General features: G+C 43.6%; 1 protein-coding gene across 5 annotated transcripts in view; it reads left to right on the top strand.

Moving 5' to 3' along the window:
• Positions 1-15,321, top strand: part of ZNF276 (zinc finger protein 276) — a 476,210-nt gene extending 460,889 nt beyond the window's left edge. For all 5 annotated transcript variants that reach the window (XM_044081859.1, XM_044081861.1, XM_044081858.1 and 2 more), the window contains one exon: positions 14,633-15,321. In XM_044081859.1, the coding sequence (XP_043937794.1) occupies positions 14,633-14,921 (289 nt within the window). In that variant the 3' untranslated portion in view covers positions 14,922-15,321. The remainder of the gene's footprint in view (positions 1-14,632) is intronic.
• The last annotated feature ends 8,070 nt before the right edge of the window (positions 15,322-23,391 follow it).

Below are 23,391 nucleotides of genomic sequence, written 5' to 3'. Positions count from 1 at the left end.
AAACAAACCAAACTGGTTTATATACAGGTCAAAGGAATCACATGACCAGCAGTCCAAAAGTCATGTGACCAAGCAAATAAAATACAAATCATAATAATACAAATTGAAAATATCTAACATCGTAACCTAGTGTGTTGTAGTTTAATAAGAACAGGTTTTAATGTAATCATATTATTCAAACCTGGAAAATGATCAGAACAAAACCTAAGAATCCATTCATACTCCTTTAGTTCAAGCAAATTGTTGTTATCTCCACCTCTGGTGGTAGGTTGCATAACATCTATGACTCTGAAACAAAACCTATGCTCTATGCCAAATCTGGCAATATGTTTATAAAGAGCATTACTGTCCACTGCTCTTCTAATCCACTGCTCTTCTAATCTCTGATCTATGTTCAATAATGCGTTCCTTCAATTTTCTAGTGGTCTTCCCCGCATAAAATGAGGGGCACTTGACACAAGTTGCCAGGTACACCACATTAGATGTAATACAGGTAGCTGACAAGCTAAAACTATAAACTCTACCACTAACAGGATGTTTAAATTTATCACTATTGTCAGCAATAATATCAGAACAGCATGAACAATTCAGACATCTATAGGTGCCTGACTTAATGGAAACAGTCCTATTTATAGGTCTTCTTAGGTCTTTATAGCATAGCAAGCTCTTCAAAGTCTTCATATTTCTATACGAAAAAAAGGGTCTATCACCCAAGACATCCTTAACCTCATTGGATGCCATCACTACAATCCAATTCCTCTGTATAATTTGCTTAACAAGATGTGTCCTTGCATTATAGCTAGTAATATACCTAATAAAGGGTCTACGACGTTCTGAAGTTATATGACTACACTCACCCTCAAGGAGAATCGGTCTCAACATTGTCTCCCTGTTAATTTCAGTTTTAGTTTTTAAATCTAATACTAGTTCCGGGTCATAACCACTAGCTAAAAAATCTTTAGACATTTCATCCAACTGCATACCAAAAAGAACATCATCAGTGTTCAACCTACTCGCCCTATTGAACTGTGAAGTCACAATACCTTTAAAAACATGTGGAGCATGCATACTATTATAATTGACATATCTCCCAGAATATACTTCTTTTTTATAAATACTAGTATGGACACATTCTTCTATCAGTTGTATTCTAACATCCAAAAACCCAATCACACTATCAGAAACATCCATCTTAAATTTTAAAAAATTTGTAGTAGTATTCTGATAGTAAATATATTCATTCAACTGCGATAACGAACCCTTCCAAACCATAAAACAATCATCGACAAAACGTTGATAAAAGCACACATTACTAATAAAAGGATTCTTTTCACCATATATATGGGTTTTCTCCCACTGGTATAGCACCAAATTTGCATGGGTATTGGCTACCGAAGTGCCCATAGCTACACCAGTAAGTTGCAAATACAAACGTTCATCAAATAGGAAAATATTGTTTTTCAAAACTATGTCCAAAAGAGAGCAAATGTTTTCAACATGTTTAACCACAAAAGAAGGTTGCGAAATCAGAAATTCTCTTATAGAATCAACACCATAGTCATTGGGTATTACAGTAAATAAAGATGCAGTGTCTAGTGTTACAAATAAATAATCACCCTGTCTAAAGGAGCCACCTGTACCATTGAACCAAGCACGTAATTTACAGAGAAAATCTGTTGTATCACGTAAAACAGTGGTACACTTCACCAAATAAGGTTGTAGTTGTGTCTGTAGGTAAATAGATATTGGCTCAGTAATCCAGCCCCCACCTGACACAATAGGTCTCATGGGGGGGGTCTAACATAGATTTATGAATCTTAGGCAAGCCATATAAACATGGAGTCACAGGACAAGAAACAGTAAAGAAATGAAACCATTCTAAACTAATATCACCATTGAGTTGCAAGTCCCAGCAAAACAGTCAGATCCTGCACAGCCAGCTCAGGACTTTAAACCTGGCAGCATGGCAGATAATGTAATCATACAAAGCACTCCTCTCAGTAAAGCTGTGATGGATGTCATTTTGGAAGCCAGAAGGCCTAGTACTAGAAAATGTTATGCTGGAAAATGGAAGAGATTCTATGCTTGGAACAAGGCACAAGGAACTGATACAGCTGTACCAAATATTCCTCAGATTTTGCAATACTTAACTGAGATGCTGGACAAAGGCCTATCTATTTCATCAATTAAAATTCATGCCTCTGCCATTTCGGCTCATTACAATACAGAGCCACCAATCTTTTCTCATCCTTTATTAAAGCAGTACCTCAGAGGAGCCAAAAATTTAAGGCCTCCAAGGAGATCACCAATACCTGCATGGGACCTCAACTATGTCTTGGAAAAATTAACCCTGCCTCCTTTTGAGCCAACTGATACTGCTGATATAAAGTTTTTGTCTTGGAAAACAGCTCTGCTCCTAGCAATAACTTCTGCAAGACGAGTTTCAGAGCTACAGGCACTCATGACTGTGGAACATTTTATCATGTTTTATCCAGACAGGGTTTCTCTGAGGACAAACCCGACATTTATGCCTAAAGTGGTGTCCATTGTGGCTCTTAACCAAACCATTCATCTGCCAACTTTTTATCCAAATCCACAGAACAAAGGGGAGAGAATTCTGCATTCCTTGGACGTACACAGACAGCTTAGATTCTACTTGGACAGAACCAAAGCTTTCAGGAAGACAGAGCAATTACTAGTGGCATATGCTGCAGGATCACAAGGAAAGGCTGTCTCAAAGCAGACTATTTCAAAGTGGATAGGCCACTGCATTTGTTTCTGCTATTTTCAACATGGCAAGCCAGTGCCTAAGGGCATTAGGCCACATTCAACCAGAGCTGCAGCTACTTCAGCAGCCTTTCTCAGGGGAGCACCAACCAAAGACATTTTAGAGGCTGCTACTTGGAGTTCAGTGCACACCTTTACAAAGCACTATCATCTGCCACTCTACTCTAAATCCAGGGCAGGCTTTGCCACTGCAGTTCTGCAGGGCCTCATAGCCGCTCCTAATACTGTTTAGCTCCAGCCTCCCAACCATAGCTTTGGGACTCTACCCAAATGTAATGACTGCAACAGTGAAACACGAAGAACATAGTACAGTTGTGTTCACTTACCATAAATGTAGATGATCGAGTGTATTCACTGTTGCAGTCCAGGTTACCCACCCGCCATCCCCCTTTTTTCTGCTAGAACTTATCTTTCCTTCTCTGATTTATACAACCTATGTGGTGTATTTGCTTGTCGATGAAGGTCAAGTTTATATTGGTGCATGCAATTTTATATATATATAAATTCTGGCTACCCTTTTAGGGGGCACCTGACATCTGGGGCAAGAAAAACTGAAGAAAATGGCGTTGGCTCCTTTTATACCCCTGACGACCTGACGTCAGGGAAGGGGCGACAGCAGCCGACTCAGGACCCAAGACTTTGGAAATGTTCATCGTGCATACAGCTGCAGTCATAACAGATGGGTTATCCTGCCGTCAGGCGGGTCCTCGGTCGGCCGAATTCCAAAGTCTAGGTCCGGCGTCGGTTGTCGTTGCTTCTTCCCTGACGTCAGTGTGGCAGGGGTATAAAAGAACCAGCCAACACCATTTTCTTCAGTCTTTCTTGCCGCGCGGTGCCCGAAGCAGAAGCAGTTCGCAAGTGCCAGTCGGCCAGCTCCTGAGATTTATGAAAATTTTTCAGCCGAAGTCTTCTTGAAAGCTAAGTACCCCGTTGGGGAAACTTTTCTTGCCTCAGACCGATGTCAGACAAAGTTAATAATTGCATTTCATGTGGGAAGCAAATACCGCATAAGGATTTCCATTCCTTCTGCATTCCTTGCTTAGGCCCAGACCATGACGTCTCGGCCTGTCGTTTTTGTGCTAGATTCAGCAAACGCACTATTAAGCGTCGGGCGGAGTTCGCCCAACACTATTTTGGTAAAAAATTGAATTACATTATGTCGTCGGATACTCCGACTCCAGTTTTGAGTAAAAGACGCAAAGATAAGGACCGACATAGGAGGTCCGCGACTTCTACCGACACCACACTGAAGCCGGCTACAGGTGCTCCGGTTCTCAGCGAGGCGCCTACGCAGCCCCTGAATACAGATGATGCTTCTTTAGCGGTGTCTTCTGTGCCCGAGGTCGCAGGCTCCTCGGCCCCCACTCCGACTACAGATACCGACGCCACTCTTGGCGGGGAAACTCAGAGTTTAGACAGGCCTGCCACCTCTCAAGGTGTCTTCAGGCCTTCCTCTTTTTTCCATTAAGGCTTTCACAAAATCTAAAGCAGCCATGAAAACTAAAAGACAAGCTCCACAGAGCCCCTCTCAAGGCCCCATGCTTAAAAAACAGATGCTCAAAATGGCTGAGGATTTGATTACTCTTATCAGGGGTTCTCAACCCCCCTTGGACAAAAGGCCCAGATTGGAGGAAGACTCCCCTTCCTCAGACCAAGCCTCTATTACCTCAGAACATTCTGAGGACCAGAAATATTCATATTCCCCTTTTGAAGATTCTGATGCTGAGGAGTCCATTCCCTCGGTCTCCCCCCCCTGAGGACTATTCTTTTGGGGAAACCTTACATACCTTGAGGGAACACTTTCACTGGCAAGGCCAAGATTACTCAGATTCCAAGAAAAGGCTCAGGGATTTTCTCTTGCTTCCTCAGCACAGGCCTCTGGCTATCCCTCCTGTCTTGGATATTTTAGATGATGTGTACACAGAAGCCAGCCTCAACCCAGATTCTTTACCTCCAGCTCTTGTTAAACCTGACAGGTACTACCGGGTTCCTGATTCACCCCAATTCCTATACAAAAGCCATGCTGCTGACCCAGAAACTATTTCACAGGGTCCCAAGGGAATTAAGGCCTCTACTGCCAAAAACCCATTACCTTCAGAGAGAGATTCCAGAGCTTTAGAAAGGTGGGGGAAAAAGGTATACACCTCGGCCACTTTAACCATAAGGGCTTTAAACTGTCAGTTCCATATGTTAAAGTATCAACAGTTTTTGTTATCTCAGTTGAAAAGCAAAATGGCACAACCTGAACAACCAGACTTAAAGGAGTTGCAGGATATGTTGCATAGTGCAGAGCAAGTGGGTAAACGTACCTTGCAATGTGGTTTTGATGCTTTAGAGGCCTCTTGTAGAGCTGCTGTTACAGGGTCTGTCATACGTAGACATGCTTGGCTCAAAGAGCAAACCTTACCAGATCATGTCAAAGCTAAATTACTAGATGCACCTCTTCAAAAAGATGTATTGTTTGGTGTTAAAGCTGAGGAGTTACTAAAGAAAATGGAGGAAAAGGCAAGATCAATGCAAACAGTGAAAGATTTCCTACAGGTACAACCTCCATGTTTCAGCAGAAACTGGCCTTCAAAAAATTGGTCCTTTCCATCCACGGACAGACCTCAAAGAGGTAGACACAGGCGCCCGAGGGGTAGAGGGAAATCTCAAGGATCATTTAGAGCCAGACAATGGCAAGCACCTACACCAAGAGGTGGAGAGGATAGATCGCAGTCATTCAGAAAGCAGACACAATGACTTTCCCCTTTGCATGCCAAGCAAACCTTTGATGGCAGCACCTTTAGGTGGAAAACTGGCATTATTTTCAAAAAATTGGCATACAGTCACAAAAGACAAATGGATCCTGGACATTATAGACAGAGGCTACAGATTCCACTTTCACACCCTTCCAAAAATGAGAGGCATGCCAAACCTGCCACAAAATCAAAGGGCAGAGGCACAAAAACAAATTTCAGCTCTCATGGACATGAAAGCTATTCAAAAGGTACCTGCAAAAGAACAAGGTCAAGGTTTTTATTCCAGACTATTCCTGGTACCAAGGAAGGACAAAGATTGGAGACCTATTTTGGACTTCTCCATCCTAAACACATATTTACTCGTACCAAAATTCAAGATGCTCACATTACAGCAGCTTCTTCCCATGCTAGGCAAGGAGTCTTGGCTGGTAACATTGGACCTCAAGGAGGCATACCTGCATGTCCCTATCAGACAAGATTGCAGAAGATACCTCAGATTTCTTGCAGGGTCAACCCATTATCAATTCTCTGCATTGACCTTTGGCTTATCTACTGCGCCCAGAGTGTTTACGAAATGCCTGGCATCAGTAATTGCCTTCTGCAGACTTCAAGGGATACAAATATACCCATATCTGGACGACTGCCTGATCCAAGTGGACAGCAAGCACATACTTCTGAAACACCTGGCGTTTGTAATAAAATTGTTGAACTTTCTGGGATACACAGTCAACAAAAAGAAATCAAAACTAATACCCTCTCAAGCAATAATTTTCCTGGGTGCCAGCTTGAATACAAACACCCAGATGGCCTACCTCACGCCAGAAAAGCAAGGGCAACTATCTCAATACTTCAGAAAAATGGCAACCTTCACCAGGCTGACTGCAAGGAAAGTCCTGCAGGCTCTGGGATTCATGGCATCTTGCATCCTGCTGATCCCATGTGCAAAGCTGCATATGAGGAAACTTCAATGGTACCTAAAAAACTTATGGTCTCAACACAGCCACAGTTTGGAAACAATTATACCACTCATTCCATGTCTTCAAAAGGAATTTCTGTGGTGTGCTCAAGCATGCCAAAGAAACATAGGTCTCCACTTCTGCATGCCTCAAGCAAATCAAATCATCACAACAGACGCCTCGGACTACGCCTGGGGGGCGCACATGGCAGATCAGTGCATTCAGGGCAAATGGTCCCAAAAGAGAAGCACCTACACATCAATCAAAAGGAAATGCTAGCAGTACAAAATGCTATTATGGCCTTCAAAGACCTACTGCATCCAGGCCAGCTATTGATAAGGACAGACAACACCACAGTGATGTGGTACATAAACAAACAGGGAGGAACTCATTCATACCCCCTGTGCAGACTAGCCATGTCCCTTTGGAACACGGCTCTGGAATTGCAAATCCAACTTCAAGCACAATTCCTGCCAGGGAAGGAAAACACGCTGGCAGACAACCTAAGCAGAAATATGACAGATCCACACGAATGGAAGTTGCATCCTCAAGTTTTCGCAAAGATAATTCAGGCATGGGGACAACCAGACATAGATCTCTTTGCTACCCACAGAATTTACCAACTGAAAAAATTTTGCTCAAGGACCTATCATCCACAGGCCTGGAAAGTGGATGCACTTTCTTTCAATTGGACAACATTGGCAGTCTATGCCTTTCCACCTCTTCCTCTGCTGCCCAAAGTTCTATTAAAAGCCAGAGCGGAGACGCCAAAGATGATTTTCATTGCTCCAGACTGGCCAAGACAACACTGGTATCCACTCCTGAGGAGCCTGACGCATTCCCCACCATGGATCCTGCCTCTAGTGCCTCTTCTGTTGACCCAGCACAACTTCAAAACTCTTCACAGTCAGCTGAAAACCCTCAATCTAGCCGCATGGAGGATTCCTTGATTTCCCAACAGACCCTCCTCTCCAAGGAGGTGCAGGATGTCATCTTGGAGGCCAGAAGACCTTCTACTAGAAAAGCCTACTCCGCCAAATGGAAACGTTTTTGTGCCTGGAATCAGAAAAAGGGCCAGAATCCTTGGGTACTAAATTTACATCAAATATTACAGTACCTAGCTGAGATGTTAAACGGTGGACTTTCCTTCTCCTCCATCAATATCCATGTTTCAGCCATGTCTGCACAATACAACACTGATCCTCCTTTATTCTCTCATCCTCTCTTAAGACAGTTCCTCAGAGGGGCTAAGAATATAAAACCCCCAAGGAAACTACCAGTACCTGCTTGGGACCTCAACTTCATTTTAGAAAAATTGACCCTGCCTCCATTTGAGCCAGCTGCTTCAACAGAACTGCAATATTTGTCATGGAAAACAGCCTTCCTTCTGGCTATCACCTCAACACGCAGGGTTTCGGAACTACAAGCCCTCATGGCTTTGCAACCTTTCATCATTTTCCATCAGGACAGAGTTTCCTTACGAACCAATCCTTCCTTTACGCCAAAGGTAGTATCCAGTGTAGCCTTGAATCAGACTATCCACTTACCTACCTTTTATCCTAACTCACAAAACAAAGGGGAAAGACTACTGCATTCCTTGGACATTCACAGCCAACTTTGTTATTATTTGGACAGGACAAGGCCATTCAGGAAATCAGAGCAACTCTTTGTGTCCTATGCTACAGCTGCTCAAGGAAAGGCTATTTCCAAACAGACAATCTCAAAATGGATAGCCCACTGCATACGCTTTTGTTACTCATTTCATGGAAAAACTGTACCTACAAGCATCGGATCTCACTCCACAAGGGCCATAGCTACCTCTACAGCTTTCCTCAGGGGGGTTCCTACCAAGGATATTTTGGAAGCAGCCACTTGGAGTTCTGTGCACACTTTCTCCAAGCACTATCACCTTCCACTATACTCTAAATCTAGAGCGGGCTTTGCCACAGCAGTCTTGCAGGGCATCCTTGCTCCTCCTAGTTCCACTTAGTGCCTGCCACCCCTTTTTAGCTTTGGGATTCTACCCATCTGTTATGACTGCAGCTGTATGCATGATGAACATAGTACAGTTTTGTACCTACCATAAATGTAGATGTTCGAGTGCTAATACAGCTGCAGTCCAGGTTTCCCTCCCTCCATCCCCTCTTGGGACAGGCCTTATGACAAACACCTCCTCATACAACCTGATTGGGGTATTCTTTTATGGTGTATTTGCTTGCAAACCACTGTTCTTTGATTATATTATATTGCATTATTGCATAAGTTTATGTTTTGCCTTCCTTCTGGGGACACCTGACATCTGGGGCAAGAAAAACTGAAGAAAATGGCGTCAGCTGGTTCGTTTATACCCCTGCCGCACTGACGTCAGGGAAGAAGCGACGACAACCGATGCCAGACCTAGACTTTGGAATTCGGCCGACCGAGGGCCCGCCTGACGGCAGGATAACCCATCTGTTATGACTGCAGCTGTATTAGCACTCGAACATCTACATTTATGGTAGGTACAAAACTGTACTTTCAGGCTGACTGAGGGCAACCTGCCAGCAGGATTACCCAAATGTAATGACTGCAACAGTGAATTCACTTGAACATCAACATTTATGGTAAGTGTACACAACTGTACTTTCCATTGGGTCCTGGTGCCGAGGTCCGATCCAGTAGACATCTCTTCTTCACCTCCAACATTCTCCCCGACTTGCTCGGCTCCAGCTGCTTCGGATCCAAGTGTGTCTCGGAGACATAGAGTTGAGGTCTATTCTGGGGGGGGGGGGGTGACCTAGACTCTGAAGCTGTCGGAGCAGACTCATCCCCTCGTAGCCTCGGCCTTTGACAGCTCGGCTCCAACTCCCCCCTCGGAGAGTGAGGGCCGTTCTCTCCAGGAAGCGTCTCCTCTTGTGGTTCTGGCTCCAGTGAGAACGCTCCAGTTGGTTCAGAGTCCTTCCACGTTCAAGGTTAAGGAGAGGGTCCTGTCCATTCTTAGGAGATCCTGGGCACTTTCCTCGACAGAACTTCTCCCATCTCATACTGGAACTGTGCCTGAGAGCTCTAAGCTGCCATGTGGACAGCTGGTCCCAGAAACCTCCACACATTCCCCTCAGTGGATCCCCAAACTTCATCCGACACCTCCCCGGAGCATCCCCCTGATGAGATCCCTTGAAAGAGACCGTGTAAGTGGAGACACATGGATTCCCTATTGAATCACTCACTACAGATACCGATTTTGAAGAAGACAAACTGTCTCCCAAATCACCACCCGGTGAGGTCTTGTTCAGAGACATCCTTGAAATCCTTTGCCAGAAGGGTGGTTGGTCTACCCAAAACCCTTCGTGGTGGAATTGGTACTATGGGAAGCTTTTGGGGCTGGCCCATCTACTACCTGGGTGCCACCTGGCTGACCCACTCATCCCGCTGGTGTCAACGAGAGCCTGAAAGGAGCCAGATACATTGGAGCCAATTCCCAAATGTGCCAACAAAATTTTGAGTGCTCCGGCTGACCAAGCTTTTTGGACTAAAGGACTCCCCATAGATGCCATGGTTGTGGTGGCAGCCACCAAGAAGGAGCTGGCTCAGGAAAGCTCTTCTGTCCTCCCCCAAATAGAGAACCTGGGAGTTGGACAGATTTGGCAAAAGTCTACACCTCATCTACCTTCACTTCGGGCATTGAACTACTTGTCACATTTTACCCGACTACAAAAGGACTTGGTCAAGGAACTTTGTAGCTCGGTCCAAAGGTCCATGCCTACCAAGGAATGGGAATCTTTTTCCTCTAGGCTGGCCACCCTACACTCCTTAGCCAATGCATCCATGCGGCTTCTCTCATCCTGTGTGAAGGGTACCTTAAAGGCAGCAGGTTCTGGCATCACCATGCAACGCCATGCCTGGATGAGGCTGTGCGATTTTTGCGGTGCCTTTCAAGCCATCCTTTATTAATGCCCCCTTTGATAGCTCCATCTTGTTTGGGCCCATGATATGTGACACTTTAACCCAGAGTGAGAAAAATGGTAAGACCCTGTCTGCCATCGGGATTTGTTTTTCTACTCCACAATGGACCTTCTCCAGGTACCAGAGTAGAAGTAAGAACACGTGGTTTTGGAAGCCTTTCCAAGATGCTCAAGGAGTTCCCACCCCCCCCACGAAGCAGAGGGGATATGGTCAGAATGGGAGATACTGCCTGCACAGCCGAAGGAGTCCTCAAAAATCAAGGGTAGCAGGAACCTGTCCAGGACAAGCCTTTCCAGCGATCCTGAACTGTTGCCTGACTGCTCACCTTTGGAAGCAGTCAGCAGACATTTCTCCTTGCACCCAGAAGCCTGGGAGGCCATCACAAATGACAAATGGGCGCTAAGGATCATATCCGGAGGATAGTTCATTCCCTTTTCTGACATTTCCAAACAGAAATTTTACCTCCCCGATGTTCCACCCAGTCAGGGGGAGGACACGGCCCAGGAAGTAAGAAAGTTGCTTCGAAAAAGAGTCATCCAAGAGGTCCTCGTCCCCCGATCAAGTCAGATTGGGCATTTACTCCAGATTCTTTTTAGTACCAAAAAAAAACAGGGGACTTGTGACCTATCTTTGATATGTCCTCTCAGAACAAGTCGGCGAACCACACAAAGTTCTGAATGGTCATGAGACAGTCCATCTTACCTCTTCTAAAGATGGACGATTGGATATGCTCTATAGGCCTCAAGGATGCGTACTATCCTATCAAAATGGACAGGTGCTCCAGGCCTTTTCTGTATTTCAGGTTAGGAGTCAGTCACTACCAATTTTGATCTCACCACAGCCCCCAGGATGTTCACAAAATGCCTAGCAGTAGTTGCAGCTCATTTCCGGCTGTAAAGTTATCACATATTTCCATATCTGGATGACTGGCTCCTGACTGCCTCAACCAGGCATCTACCCCTTCAGGCCAGGGATTACTTCCACAGCTTAGCTTCAACCTTGGGAATAACAGTCAACTTACAGAAGTCACAATTAGACCCAGTACAAGCCATTGACTTTGTAGGGGTCTGTCTAGACTCTAGACACAAGAACGTTCTGTGCTTACCTTACAATGGATAGCTATCAAATCTAAAGTTTCATGTCAGCCAGATCTTGACTGCTTCAAAACCCCTCGCCTCTGTAGTTGTCAGAACATTAGGTTTCATGGCAGCAACCATAACTGTTCTTCCAATGGCACATTTCCAGCATGCAGATTCTTCAGTGGACCTTGGAAGTACAGTGGTTGCCTCTCAGGAATCCTTTGAACCTTCCCCATCAGCCTGCCTCATGTGTGCAAGGAGTCTCTACTTTGGTGGATTCATTCCCCGGAAATCACTCAAGGGCTCCCATTCGTTCTTCCCTTCACAGTCGCCACATTGACCACAGATATCTCCCAGTTGGGTGGGGGGGGCAGTGTCTGGGCCAGACAGTCCAAGGCATGTGGACGTCCCTGGAGACCAACTTGCATATCAGTGTTCTTGAGATGAGTGGTTCTTCTAGCGTTGCAGGAACTAGACAACTTATTTCCTCAGGGGACTATTGCAGTCCAGGACAATATGTCAGTGGTTTGATATATCAGCAAACAGGGAGGGACCAGGTCTTACCCACTCTGTCGAGAAGCAATGAGTGTGTGGCAGTGGGCGATTTCTTCCAACCACTTTCTGATAGCAGCGGACATTTTGGGGCAATCCGACATTTTAACTGACAAGCTCAGCCGAATTTTACTGATGCCTCTTGAGTAGTCCATGGCAGACATGATCTTCCAGAAATAGGGTCATCCTTGCTGCAGTCTCTTTGCATCCCCTTTCAACAACAAATGTAGCAGGTATTTTGCCTTGATCCCTCCTCAGGGACAGTCCCTCAAGGGGATGCTCTTGTTCATGCTTGGCCTTCTGGTCAACTCTATGCCTTTCCCCCTCTTCCATTGATTCCCAAGTTCCTAGAGAAAGCTCTCTGGTTGCGAAACAATGTAATCCTCATTGATGTTTTGTGGCCTTTACAAACCTGGTTCACCTTTCTTTGATCTCGCCCGGTTTTCCCTGCGATGAAGTTGGATCAGAGTCCAGATCTGCTCTCTCATCCATCTGGGCTTCCACATCCAAACATCCAGGGACTGAAATTAACCCCATGGTTTCTCCACGTCTAATGATGGCTAGATCTCCCAGGCTTTCTTCCCTGTTTGAGAAATATTGATTTCATCCCATAGGGCTTTCACAAGAAAAATTCACAAGAGTAAGTGGAAAAGGTTCTCTTTTTTTTTTTTTTTGGCTGAACAAAAACAGATGCATCCTTTTACAGTCCTGGTTTCAGTCGTACTAGACTTTCTGGATTCCCTTTTCAAAGATGGTGCTAGCTGCTCTACTGTCAAAGTTCAACTAGCTGCTATTTCCAACTTTCACTTTGGTTTTAAGTCCTTATGTCTTACTTCTTCAAAACTGTGTAAAGCCTTTCTCTGTGGCACTTTTCTGCTCTGACCACCAGTCAAAGATCCTACTCCCCCTGGGATCTTACTGTGATTCTGCAAGATTTAGTCCATCCCCCATTTGAACCCTCAGCCACTGTGGATCTGAAAATTCTTTCCTGGAAGACCCTGTTCCTAGTAGCCATTACTTCGGCCAGGAGAGTGTTTGAGCTCTAAGCCCTTTTTGCAAAATTTCTATATTTAATTTTCCATAAAGACCTTGTGTATTTAACCTTTCCTTATTACCCAAGGTGGCTAAAGAGAATGACATTAATCAGTCAGTCAGTCAGTCTCCCAGTCTTTTCTCCTGAGTATTAAAACACGGGAGTGTACACATTACATCTGCTTGATGTTCATAGGCATCTTCATTTTTATATCCATATCCATAGAACCAAGCCCTTCAGGTAGTGTGACAAGCTGTTTATTTCCATTTCAAATGCCAAGAAAGGTAAAGCAGTTACCAAAGTTACATTGGCGAGATGGTTGAAAGACTGTATTACATTTATTTATTCTTTCAAGGTAAGGGCTTATTATACAAGGTCCATGGCCACATCTCAGGCTTTTTGGTCTAGAGTTTCTATTGAGGACATTTGTGCTGCTGCTACCTGGTCAAACCCCACACTTTCGTTACCCATTACAAATTGGACATCATCTCCAGGAGTAGAAGTGCCTTTGGTTCTGCTGTACTCCATAATATCTTTCCTTGACGGCCATTCTGGATTGTGGTAGCTGGGGACTCTGTCCCACAGGTTAATGGAGTGATGCGGACAACATCAGATAAAGAAGTTAATGTTCTTACCATAACATTCCTTTTGCATTATCTATCTTCATTTCATTAACTTTCCCACCCCCCCTTCCCCATATCCAGTTTTTCGGGAAGCCTAGCAGAAGTTACAGGGAATCTTTATTCCTTTGTTTGAGTTCCTGATGTTCCTTACTTGTGTGAGATATGTACACATGTGGTCTGCATATTGTTTGTAGTATAGTTAATGCTTGATGGCCGTTATGTTCTTTTGGCAAACTTGAGCTGAGGTTGTGTGGGGGAGTGGGGCATTATGGGTAGGGAGGAGAAGCTGAAGTCAGGAGTCTTAAGCTAAAAGAAGGCGGCTGGTCAGTTCCGAGCATCAGAACCATGTTCCCATGGGTTAATGGTATGAAGGTGGACAACACAGATGGAACGTTATGGTAAAACTTTTTCACAGCTGTTAAGGCACTTTCAGAATAACTGGATAACCCTGGTTTCCTTACAGCTCACTTGCATTGTGAAGAGATTTCTTTATCATGCTTAGCTTCGTTGTGTTGTGATTTCAATGTAAAATGTGATCTGCATGACAGTTCTTGAAATACAAGAGGTGTTTTATGAGTATAGCTACAGAAAACCCTTGCAGTGGGCCAGTGTTAAGTCCTTATTGACGTGTTCTCCAGTTATTTTGCCATGTATTTCACAAGTCCTGCAAGATTTTTGTATTTGCAATTTACAGATGAATTTTAACTTTCCAATGTACATGCAGATAGCACTACACATCTTGCTTTTTGTTGAGTTAATACAAGATTGTTTTCTTTAGTTTTTATCTCAAGGTTATCTAAACTTACCTAGATGTAAGCTAGACTTGTCGAGTGTATTGAAAAGTAAACATGATTTGGTGAAGCATTTTTTTTAATTGCCGAGTACAGTAAGCCAGTATGTTTTGTTCTTTGTCTTGTAGGTGTGAAGTATGCGGTTTCCAATGCAGACAGAGGGCATCCCTTAAGTACCATATGACTAAACACAAAGCAGAGACAGAACTGGAGTTTGCTTGTGACCAGTGTGGCAAGCGTTTTGAGAAGGCCCATAACTTGAATGTACACATGTCTATGGTGCACCCCTTAACACAGAATGCAGATAAAGCTAAGTTGCCAGAAACTGAGCATATAAATCTTGTTGAAGATTTACCAGGAGCAGTGCTAGAACAGCTGATGTTACCGAAGCCAGCACCACATCAGGATCCCAGCTGAGGAGGTGGCCATGCTTTTTCATTTCATAGTTATTTGTTTTTGATGTATAAAACAGGCTGTCTAGATTCTACCGATTAAAATGTCTGTATGAGCAGCTTGGCACACATTCAAATGGATAAAGCTTTATCTGCTCTTCAGACAGCACAGAGCTTATCAGCATGCTGTTTTGGAAGTCGTGCACCACACCAGGCTTTTTGCCGTGCCACTCTATTGTCTTCAGTCTTGTCTATCTCTGGCATGTCAGAAACGTGCAAGACAGTCCGTTGCAAGCAGTGAACACCTTGAATGTAACAAAATTTACAGTGCTGTATTTTCACAAACAACTGCTTAAAATGCTGAGTTGCATTTCATAATTTGATAGAGCTGTTTGTGGACTTCGCAAATAAACAATGTGTTTTTATTCCTGCCCTTTTTAGTTTGTTTTACGCAGCACTCCACAGGGCATGCTCTTCTTCTGATACTTTGTATTTGTTGTAGATCTCTTTTAATGGCATGAGCTGCAGAATACAGGACTGTATGGATTTTGTGCACTGTTAGCATTGCAAAAAATCTAATTTTTTTCTGTGTGAGATGCACATCATTTGAAAAATGTTTCTAAATAAAACATTTTGGAAATGAACAGTATCAGAAATAGGAAGTGCAGTTGGTGTTGAGAGATAAAGCCCTGACTTGACTCGAGTTTGACTTGCAGCTCGGGCTGTTGATAGCACTTGTAGGGGAAGATGGGTGTATCCATCCTGTGGGTGGGAGGGTCAGAGCAGTGATACAAATTGCCAGAATGCCTTGAAGGAGGAATGGCATTGCACAGAGCATCCTTGTGGGTGGGCTTTCTGCTCACCAAGTTACCACTTGTTGTTAGCCTTCAAATAAAGTGTATATAGGAGCCTGCACTCAGTGTAGAAAACATTTGGTCCCCACAGTGATGCATGTAGCTTACTCCCCCACCTGAGGTTGAGTTTAGGACTGCAGACAACTCCCCTTACTTGCTGGGAAGCCAGGATGGGCACAGGCAGCCTGCATGTCTGCCAGTTTGATGGATCCGATGGACAGCCATTACCCATACCATATGGTGGACGTAGTTCCTCATATGGACAAACAAATAGGCTCTCTCATTGGCGTGGCATGATGGTTGGCAGGCAAGGAAAAAATTACTAAGAAAAAAAAATCCCAAATTTATTTAAAGCTGGCTGACTTCAGAGTTGTGCACTGTTATTTTGGCTTCACTGTATAGTTTCTCAGATCTCTGCTGAAGGTGTTTTTCCCCACCTCCCCCTATTTCTCTCTGTTTTAAGTTGGTATAACTTGTTTTACATCTTGTGTGTTATCTGACTATCTCAAGGATTACTTGCATGAAATTAGATCCTCTTAGTAACAGCCTGCATATCATTGCTGGAGCCTTCCTGTGTCCTGACAGAGTGCTCTTCAAACTATCTGGAGATATACAGAGCTAAGTATATTTTTTCTGGCACTTCAGAGTTGTGTACTGTTAATTGTTACTTGACTAATTTTATGTCATTGCTGGCTGACTTCAGAGTTGTGAACTGTTATTTTTGCTTCACTGTATAGTTTTTCAGATCTCTGTAGAAGGTGTTGTTTTTCCCCTACCCACCCTCCCTATTATTTTGAGGCTTTTGCAGTTGCCTGCCCCCACTGTAGATTTGATCTGGGACACTCCCCCCAGTCCCATCTCTTTACCTCATTCTATCTAATAGACTCAGTTCGCACTTGTTTTTAGTCATTTTTAATTTATTTGCATTTTTTTTAACTGTTTGGTCTAACATTGCTAAAAATTCAAGTGTGCTAGCTTGCACTGCATTTGAATTGTTTTTACTGCTGTTTTAGCTACTTTTCTGTATAAAAAACAAAATCTAAGCCCGTTTCCTACCTTTCCTGTAACTAGTGTAGTCCAGATTCAGATTTGCTGTATCCAGGACTGTATGTAAGCTTCTGAGCCCCCCAAGCTTTCTGTGTTGGAGGGAAGCCTTCTAGCTTATCAGTGGGAGTGGTAAGCACTAGGTAACCTATCTACCACACAAGGAGTGGTTCTGGCCCAGAAATTGTAGTTATTTGCCGTTTGGGCAATTTTTTCCATCTCTCTCAACTTTCTGATTTAAAAGCCCGCATGTGTACTGGTTTCCCCCCTTTCCTGTAACTAGTTTAGTCCAGATACATATTCTTAGTTTTAGCACTTGAATTTGCTTATTCATGATCAGCACTTGTTCAAAACTTGTTGTAAGCACTAAGTAAGCTACTAATTACTACAGCACTCAATCTTCCTCATTACCTAGACGAAAACAGTTTTGGTACTTACTTTCCTCACTTGCTTAGAGAAAAACAGCGCTTGTACTCACTTTCCTCACTTATCTAGAGGAAAATAGTTTTTTTATTTAGGCATGTCCAAGGGTCAGCTCCCAGTGTTCTCTCCTATCTATCTGATGAATCTGGGCATCTTGGGGCAATGTAGAAATTGCCTCATGTACACAGACAACCCTCTCCTCCTACCACCCAACACTACAACCTGTGAGAGAGGCACTTATCTAACTAAACTGGAGGTAAAGCTCTCTCCAACCAAGACTGAACTTGACAGTCAAGAGGAGAAGGTAAACACTTGCACCACACCACACTCATTACATAGTGTCACTAAGTCTACAACACCAGAATCCACACATAGAAACACAAAAACATTCACGGAGGCTCTCAGTAATAATTTGCTCATGCAACAGAGACCTCCAAAGCAGAAATGCAAGCAACCTCCACCCCCAACACAACCCAAATGACACATAGCCCGCACACTCAGTGTGCCACTCAACCACAGCCAATAAGGCAAAACAACATACCCAACACACTAGTCGTAGGTGACTCTATAGTCAGGCGCACTGATGTCCCACTCACCAGGCTAAACAAGGAGAAGGTTACTGTCAGCTAGGATCCGCCACAACTGCAGATATGACTCCGTCATTGTCCATGTTGGTGTGAACGACCTGAGAGCTACCTCCCTGGACTACATGAAAAGAGACATGGAAGAGCTCTCTGATCTTATAGCCCAGGCAGGTATGACCCTAGCCCTGAGTAGCATTCTTCCATCACCCAGAATGATACCGCAGTACAAGGACAAAATGATTGACTTCAACAATTGGCTAAGCTTCTGGTGTCATTCTAAAGGGATCCAGTATCTGTCTGCCTGTTTTTTGTGATCATTTGTGGAAAGAACAGTTATTCCTATATCTGCGTTTTGTCGATGATGTTTTCATCTTGTGGAAAGGAACAGAGGAAGAGCTGAGTCTATTTATAGACTATTTACACACCACCACTAGCTTTTTTAGATTCAGTGTCCAAACATCTAAAGAGGCCATAGACTTCTTAGACGTGTGTTTGATGCAAAATAGGGATGGTTTTTCATCCAAGTTGTTTAGGAAAGAGTGCTGGAGGAACACCATGACAGCATGCACCAAGTTGGGAGGATTTCGATCTACAATTTGAAGAGGAAATGAGCCATTTGGGTATGTGTTTCAACAATAGAGGCTACAATGGGAAAATGGTTACAGAGGTCATGGAAAAGAATAGAGTGCATAGACATACTAAATATAAGCCTTGGTTAAAAGCGAATAATACTTTACACAATAGAGTTATTGATACAAGTAGACCCAATCATCATAAGATGGCATTAACCTATGGGAGTGATGCGAAAGGGATATGTGACATTATACGGAAAAATTGGAACATCATAGTGAGTGATGAAAGCCTAAGGGATATGGTAGGTATTTATCCCCAGTTCATATATAAAAGGAATAAAAACCTGAAGGATATGTTGTGTAAGGAGAAGAAAGCATCAGGTAACTTGAGGATTATGGAAATGGTGGGAACTTTTGCTTGTGGGACCTGCAAAGCTTGTGGCCTTATCAAGAAAGGAGTAGAATTTCGACACCCCAACAATAACAAACTATATTCATTTAAGGGAAGGGCAACTTGTAGGACCACTAATTTGGTTTACATTGCGGAATGTTGTTTATGCCGTAGTTACTATGTTGGTAAGACCAATCAGATGTTGAAGGACAGGATCCTTCAACATATGTCCAACATTAGGAATGGTGATGCGTTGTATAGACATATTAAAGAGTTTCCTACTCATGGTTTTAAATTCAGGGTTATTGTGAATGTGAGTTTAAATAGTAGGGGGGGTGATATTAAATTAAACACTGAATTGGCTGAGTCCAAATGGATTCTGGAGTTAACAGCACACAGAAATCCAGGGCTAAATGATGTTGTCATTGAATGTGATTGGTTAGACTGTTTTTTAAAAATGAATTCAGGAAGTGATGTATTTATCTGATGAAGGGTACAACCCGAAAGCGCTCATCAAATCTTGGATTGTTTGGTTTTATGGAATAAAATCGTTTTTTATACAACAGCAGTATCCAGCTACGTTTTTTCCTTTTACTTTGGACTGTTTGACTCTTGTGTTTTGGATCATTCTAAAGGGATCCAGTATCTGTCTGCCTGGGATGACATGGCAGACAGACCACGAAGCTTTGCCAGAGATGGCCTGCACCTTTCACGCCTGGGATTCTGGATACTGGCTAAGGTTCTTGCCGGCCCTATAGTGCCTTTTTTAGGCAAGGTTCAAATGACAAATTCACCACCGTAACAGGAACAGGCAAGCAAAAACTGAGGGTGCTGCTACTCAGTGCTAGAAGTCTAAATCTCAAAATGCACTCACTCGAGGCACTCATTAAAATGGAGAACATCGATATCTGTGCAGTGACTGAGACCGGGTTCAAGGCTCCAGAGAGCACCCCTGCACTACCAGACTGTAACTCATACCACACCTTTCAGCCATGTAACCTGGACCGGAACACTAACGGTGGAGGTGTGTCCATATTCATTAAGGATATCCACACCTCCAGGCTAGTTGCTCAGTATAATGTATCCGAGGTTATTCAAGTGCAACTAACTCTGGTTAAAACTGCAATCCAAATTGTAGCTTGCTACAGAGCTCCCACCATGCCCCAGGATTCCCACTCCTCATTTCTTGATGTACTGGAAAATATTAGGGTTCAACCAGACACCCTAATAATGGGCAATTTCACCTACCCCACCATTAACTGGGAAAACTACTCATGTACCAACTCCTTCGCTCAACGCTTTCTGGAATTCATAAACTCCAATGCTCTGAATCAACTTATCCACACCCCCAACGGGGGCAACAGTATCCTAGATCTAGTCATTACCAACATGAGTGACCAGTGTTCCACACCTGAAGTCAATGCCTCATTGGTCCAATCCGACCATAAGCTGATCACCCTAGATATCCACATCCTGCCCCCATCCCCATTAAGGAAACCACGGTAAAAAAATTCTCCAAAGCCAACTTCATGCTTCTTAAGACAGAAGTGGTGAACTTCATGACACCCATGCAGATGAACAATGCAGTTACAACTACTGAATCCTACACAAATGCACTTTATAAGCACTTACACGAGTGCATGGATCGTGCTATCCCAAACAGAACCAAGATGCTATCCTCCAAAAAAAGGAAGCCAACATGGTGGTCCCCTGCCACAAACAAACTGTACAACAGAAGAAAGAAACTGTTGCAAAAGAGAGTAAAATCCCATGAGTGGAGGGGCTCCCTGGTCAGCCTCAGTAAGAAGCTGCAATCCCTGATAAAATCCTCCAAAGCTAGTTATGAAAACAAAATCGCCACTGATTCTAAAGACAACCACAAAGCATTCTATAGCTATGTCAAGAATCTCAATGACGACACTCAGATCTGCTTGTGAGTTACAGCACAATGGCACTAAATACACAGACCCAACTGATATTGCCAACATCTTGGCAGATAGGTTCAGTGCTAACTTTACCCCGTGTTACCCCCTAAAGGGCCCATCTCTCTATACTGGAAGAATGCCAAGTTCATGTAATCACGGCTGCACAGGTAAAAACCCCACTCTCCAAAGCCAAGAACACAGCATCCATGGTACCAGACAACATCCTAGGCTGCGTTCTACACGAACTACAGAACGGACTGGCATCCCACCTAAGTACCATGTTTAATCATAGCCTCACCTCAGGCTTTGTGCCTGCTGAATGGCGCACAGCGACGGTTATCCCACTCCACAAGGGGGGAGACACCACAGACCCCCGGAACTACCGCTCCATTAGCCTGACTAGCCTGGTCTGCAAGGCTGTGGAACGTATCATCATGGAACTTATAAACAAAGACATTGGTAATCTCCAAACTCTGGACCTCACCCAGTTCGGGTTTGTAAAAGGCAGATCATGTCTCCTAAACCCGATAGACTTCTTTGAAGCAGTCACCAAAGCCGTAGACGAGGGTAAGGTGGTTCACACAGCCTATCTAGATCTTGCCAAGGCTTTCGACACCATCCCCCACTCTGGAATTATAGATAAACTCACCAAACTAGGTATATAGCCCTATGTCACAAGATGGGTTGCCAACTGGCTCACTGACTGAACCCACACTGTGAAAGCAGCAGACTCCAAATCCGACTTCAGACCAGTGACAAGTGGAGTACCACAGGGTTCATTCCTGGGTCCTCTCCTGTTTGGTATCTGCTTCTCTGAAGTGCAGGCTAACACAGAAGGTCTTTGGCTAACGAAGTTCACAGATGACTGCAAACTAGGAGCCATACTCGAAACTCCTAACGATGTGGACATCCTACAAAAGGGCCTCATTGAGACAGATGCCTGGTGTCAAAGCCATGGCCTCAAGCTCATTGCCAAAAAGTGCATTGTCATCCCCTTTGGCAAAAACTCTGTATCCATGAATAGTATACTTAAAACCGAAAGTGTGATAAGAGACCTTGGGACACAGGTGGACAGTAGTCTCTCCTTTGATAATCACATCACCACAGTAGTCAGGAAATCCTATGTGGCACACCTCATCACAAAAGGTTTCTCATCCAGAAAAAGAGGTCATTGTTCCCCTCTACTCATCATTCATTAGACCCATTATAGAGTACAACGCCCCTTTTGGTATGTACGTCACAAGACTTCTACAACAACTGGAAAGGCTGCAGAAATACCTCACAATGAGGATTACCAGCCACAAACAGATGCCCTATGCAGACGGTCTCAAAAAACTCCAGCTTTACTCCATCACATATCGCCTACTCAGAGGTGATCTCTGCCTAACATACAAAACTATGTCAAACCCAGAGCTGTTGGACATGCTCAACTTAAAGAAATCCCAATCCCTCCGAGCTACACACTCTAGGGACCTAAACCTTGTCACCACAATAAACAGAACTTGCCGGAGGTAGATTCCTGTCCCAGAGACTTCCCATACTCTGGAATAAACTACCTATCTATATCAAACAAAGCTCCTCATTAGCACTCTTCAAGAAAAATCTTGATGATTGGATGGGAAATAGGAAATTCACCCCGGGGATCACTTCTGTGGCTCTTCTCGACAGTGACAAAGGAAAATTATTTTCTTGAGTGGCAAAAGCCAGGGTACCTTTTTGGCTAGGCTTGTATAGGCCCTGGGGCCGATAGCCTAGTACCTGTCTATGAACCTATGAACCTAAGTATGGCTTAAAATGGGTTTGAGTTACAAAACCACAGTAAGGGAGATAGAGCATTGAGTGCAAAATCTTTAAGGTTTTCATGTTAGTGTACCTAATGTTTGTTTTTATTTGCACTTGTTGCACCTTAAATTAAACTGTAGTCTGTGCTGAAGATGCGGTTACTGTATGCTTAGTTTTATCAACAGCGCTTTAACTTGTGCTTCAGTTTCTAGACATTCATGCTTCTCATCCAGTAAAGTGTGCTGCAAGTATACCTGGAAAACAAAAATCGCTGTTTTTTTTATTTGATTAGATTCTGTGTTCGCTAGCAATTGAGCAGCTGTTACAATGCGCTTTTACAATTAAACTTCAAAATATTGCTCATTAAAAATTATATTTTAGGAGCACAGCTATGGTATGCATTTCATATATTTCTAGATTCCAATTTAAACAGTGTCAAAAATCTCGTATTCCCTCTGTTTTACATCTAGTTAGGGTGGGCTATAAATGGTAGCTTTTTTGATACTAGAGCTTGTTTTCCATTTAAAGAAATGGATCCTTCCAAAGATTTGTAATTTCATGTCATGCAGCAAATACTATTAATTAGAACAGTCAACTGTCGTGTGGCAGTTTGTAACGTCTCACTGGAAGCTGGCTTCTGTCAAACCACAGGTACATTTGCCGTGACTGTTCATCTTATGAAAGTGTCGGGCAGTCTTCACCCTTCAGTATTTTCACTTCAGTGAGGATTTTAGATTTTTGACAGTTCGTATACCTTGATGTTTAAAAAAAAAAAAATTCTGTTTTTTCACTGCATCGTGTTTTTCATCAAGCTCCGTTGCTCTTTTCTGTAACTGCTGCTGCAGGAGGTCATTGCAGAAGATAGTGTTTTTAAGTACACTTATCCAGTCCGGTTTCGTTTACAGCGAACTGAAAAAGTT

The sequence above is a fragment of the Protopterus annectens genome, chromosome 8.part1, assembly GCF_019279795.1.
Source record: "Protopterus annectens isolate FY-2018-M chromosome 8.part1, PAN1.0, whole genome shotgun sequence".
NCBI lineage: Eukaryota > Metazoa > Chordata > Ceratodontiformes > Protopteridae > Protopterus > Protopterus annectens.
The sequence above is the reverse complement of the archived record's forward strand: the minus strand, read 5'-3'. Positions and strand labels throughout refer to the sequence as shown.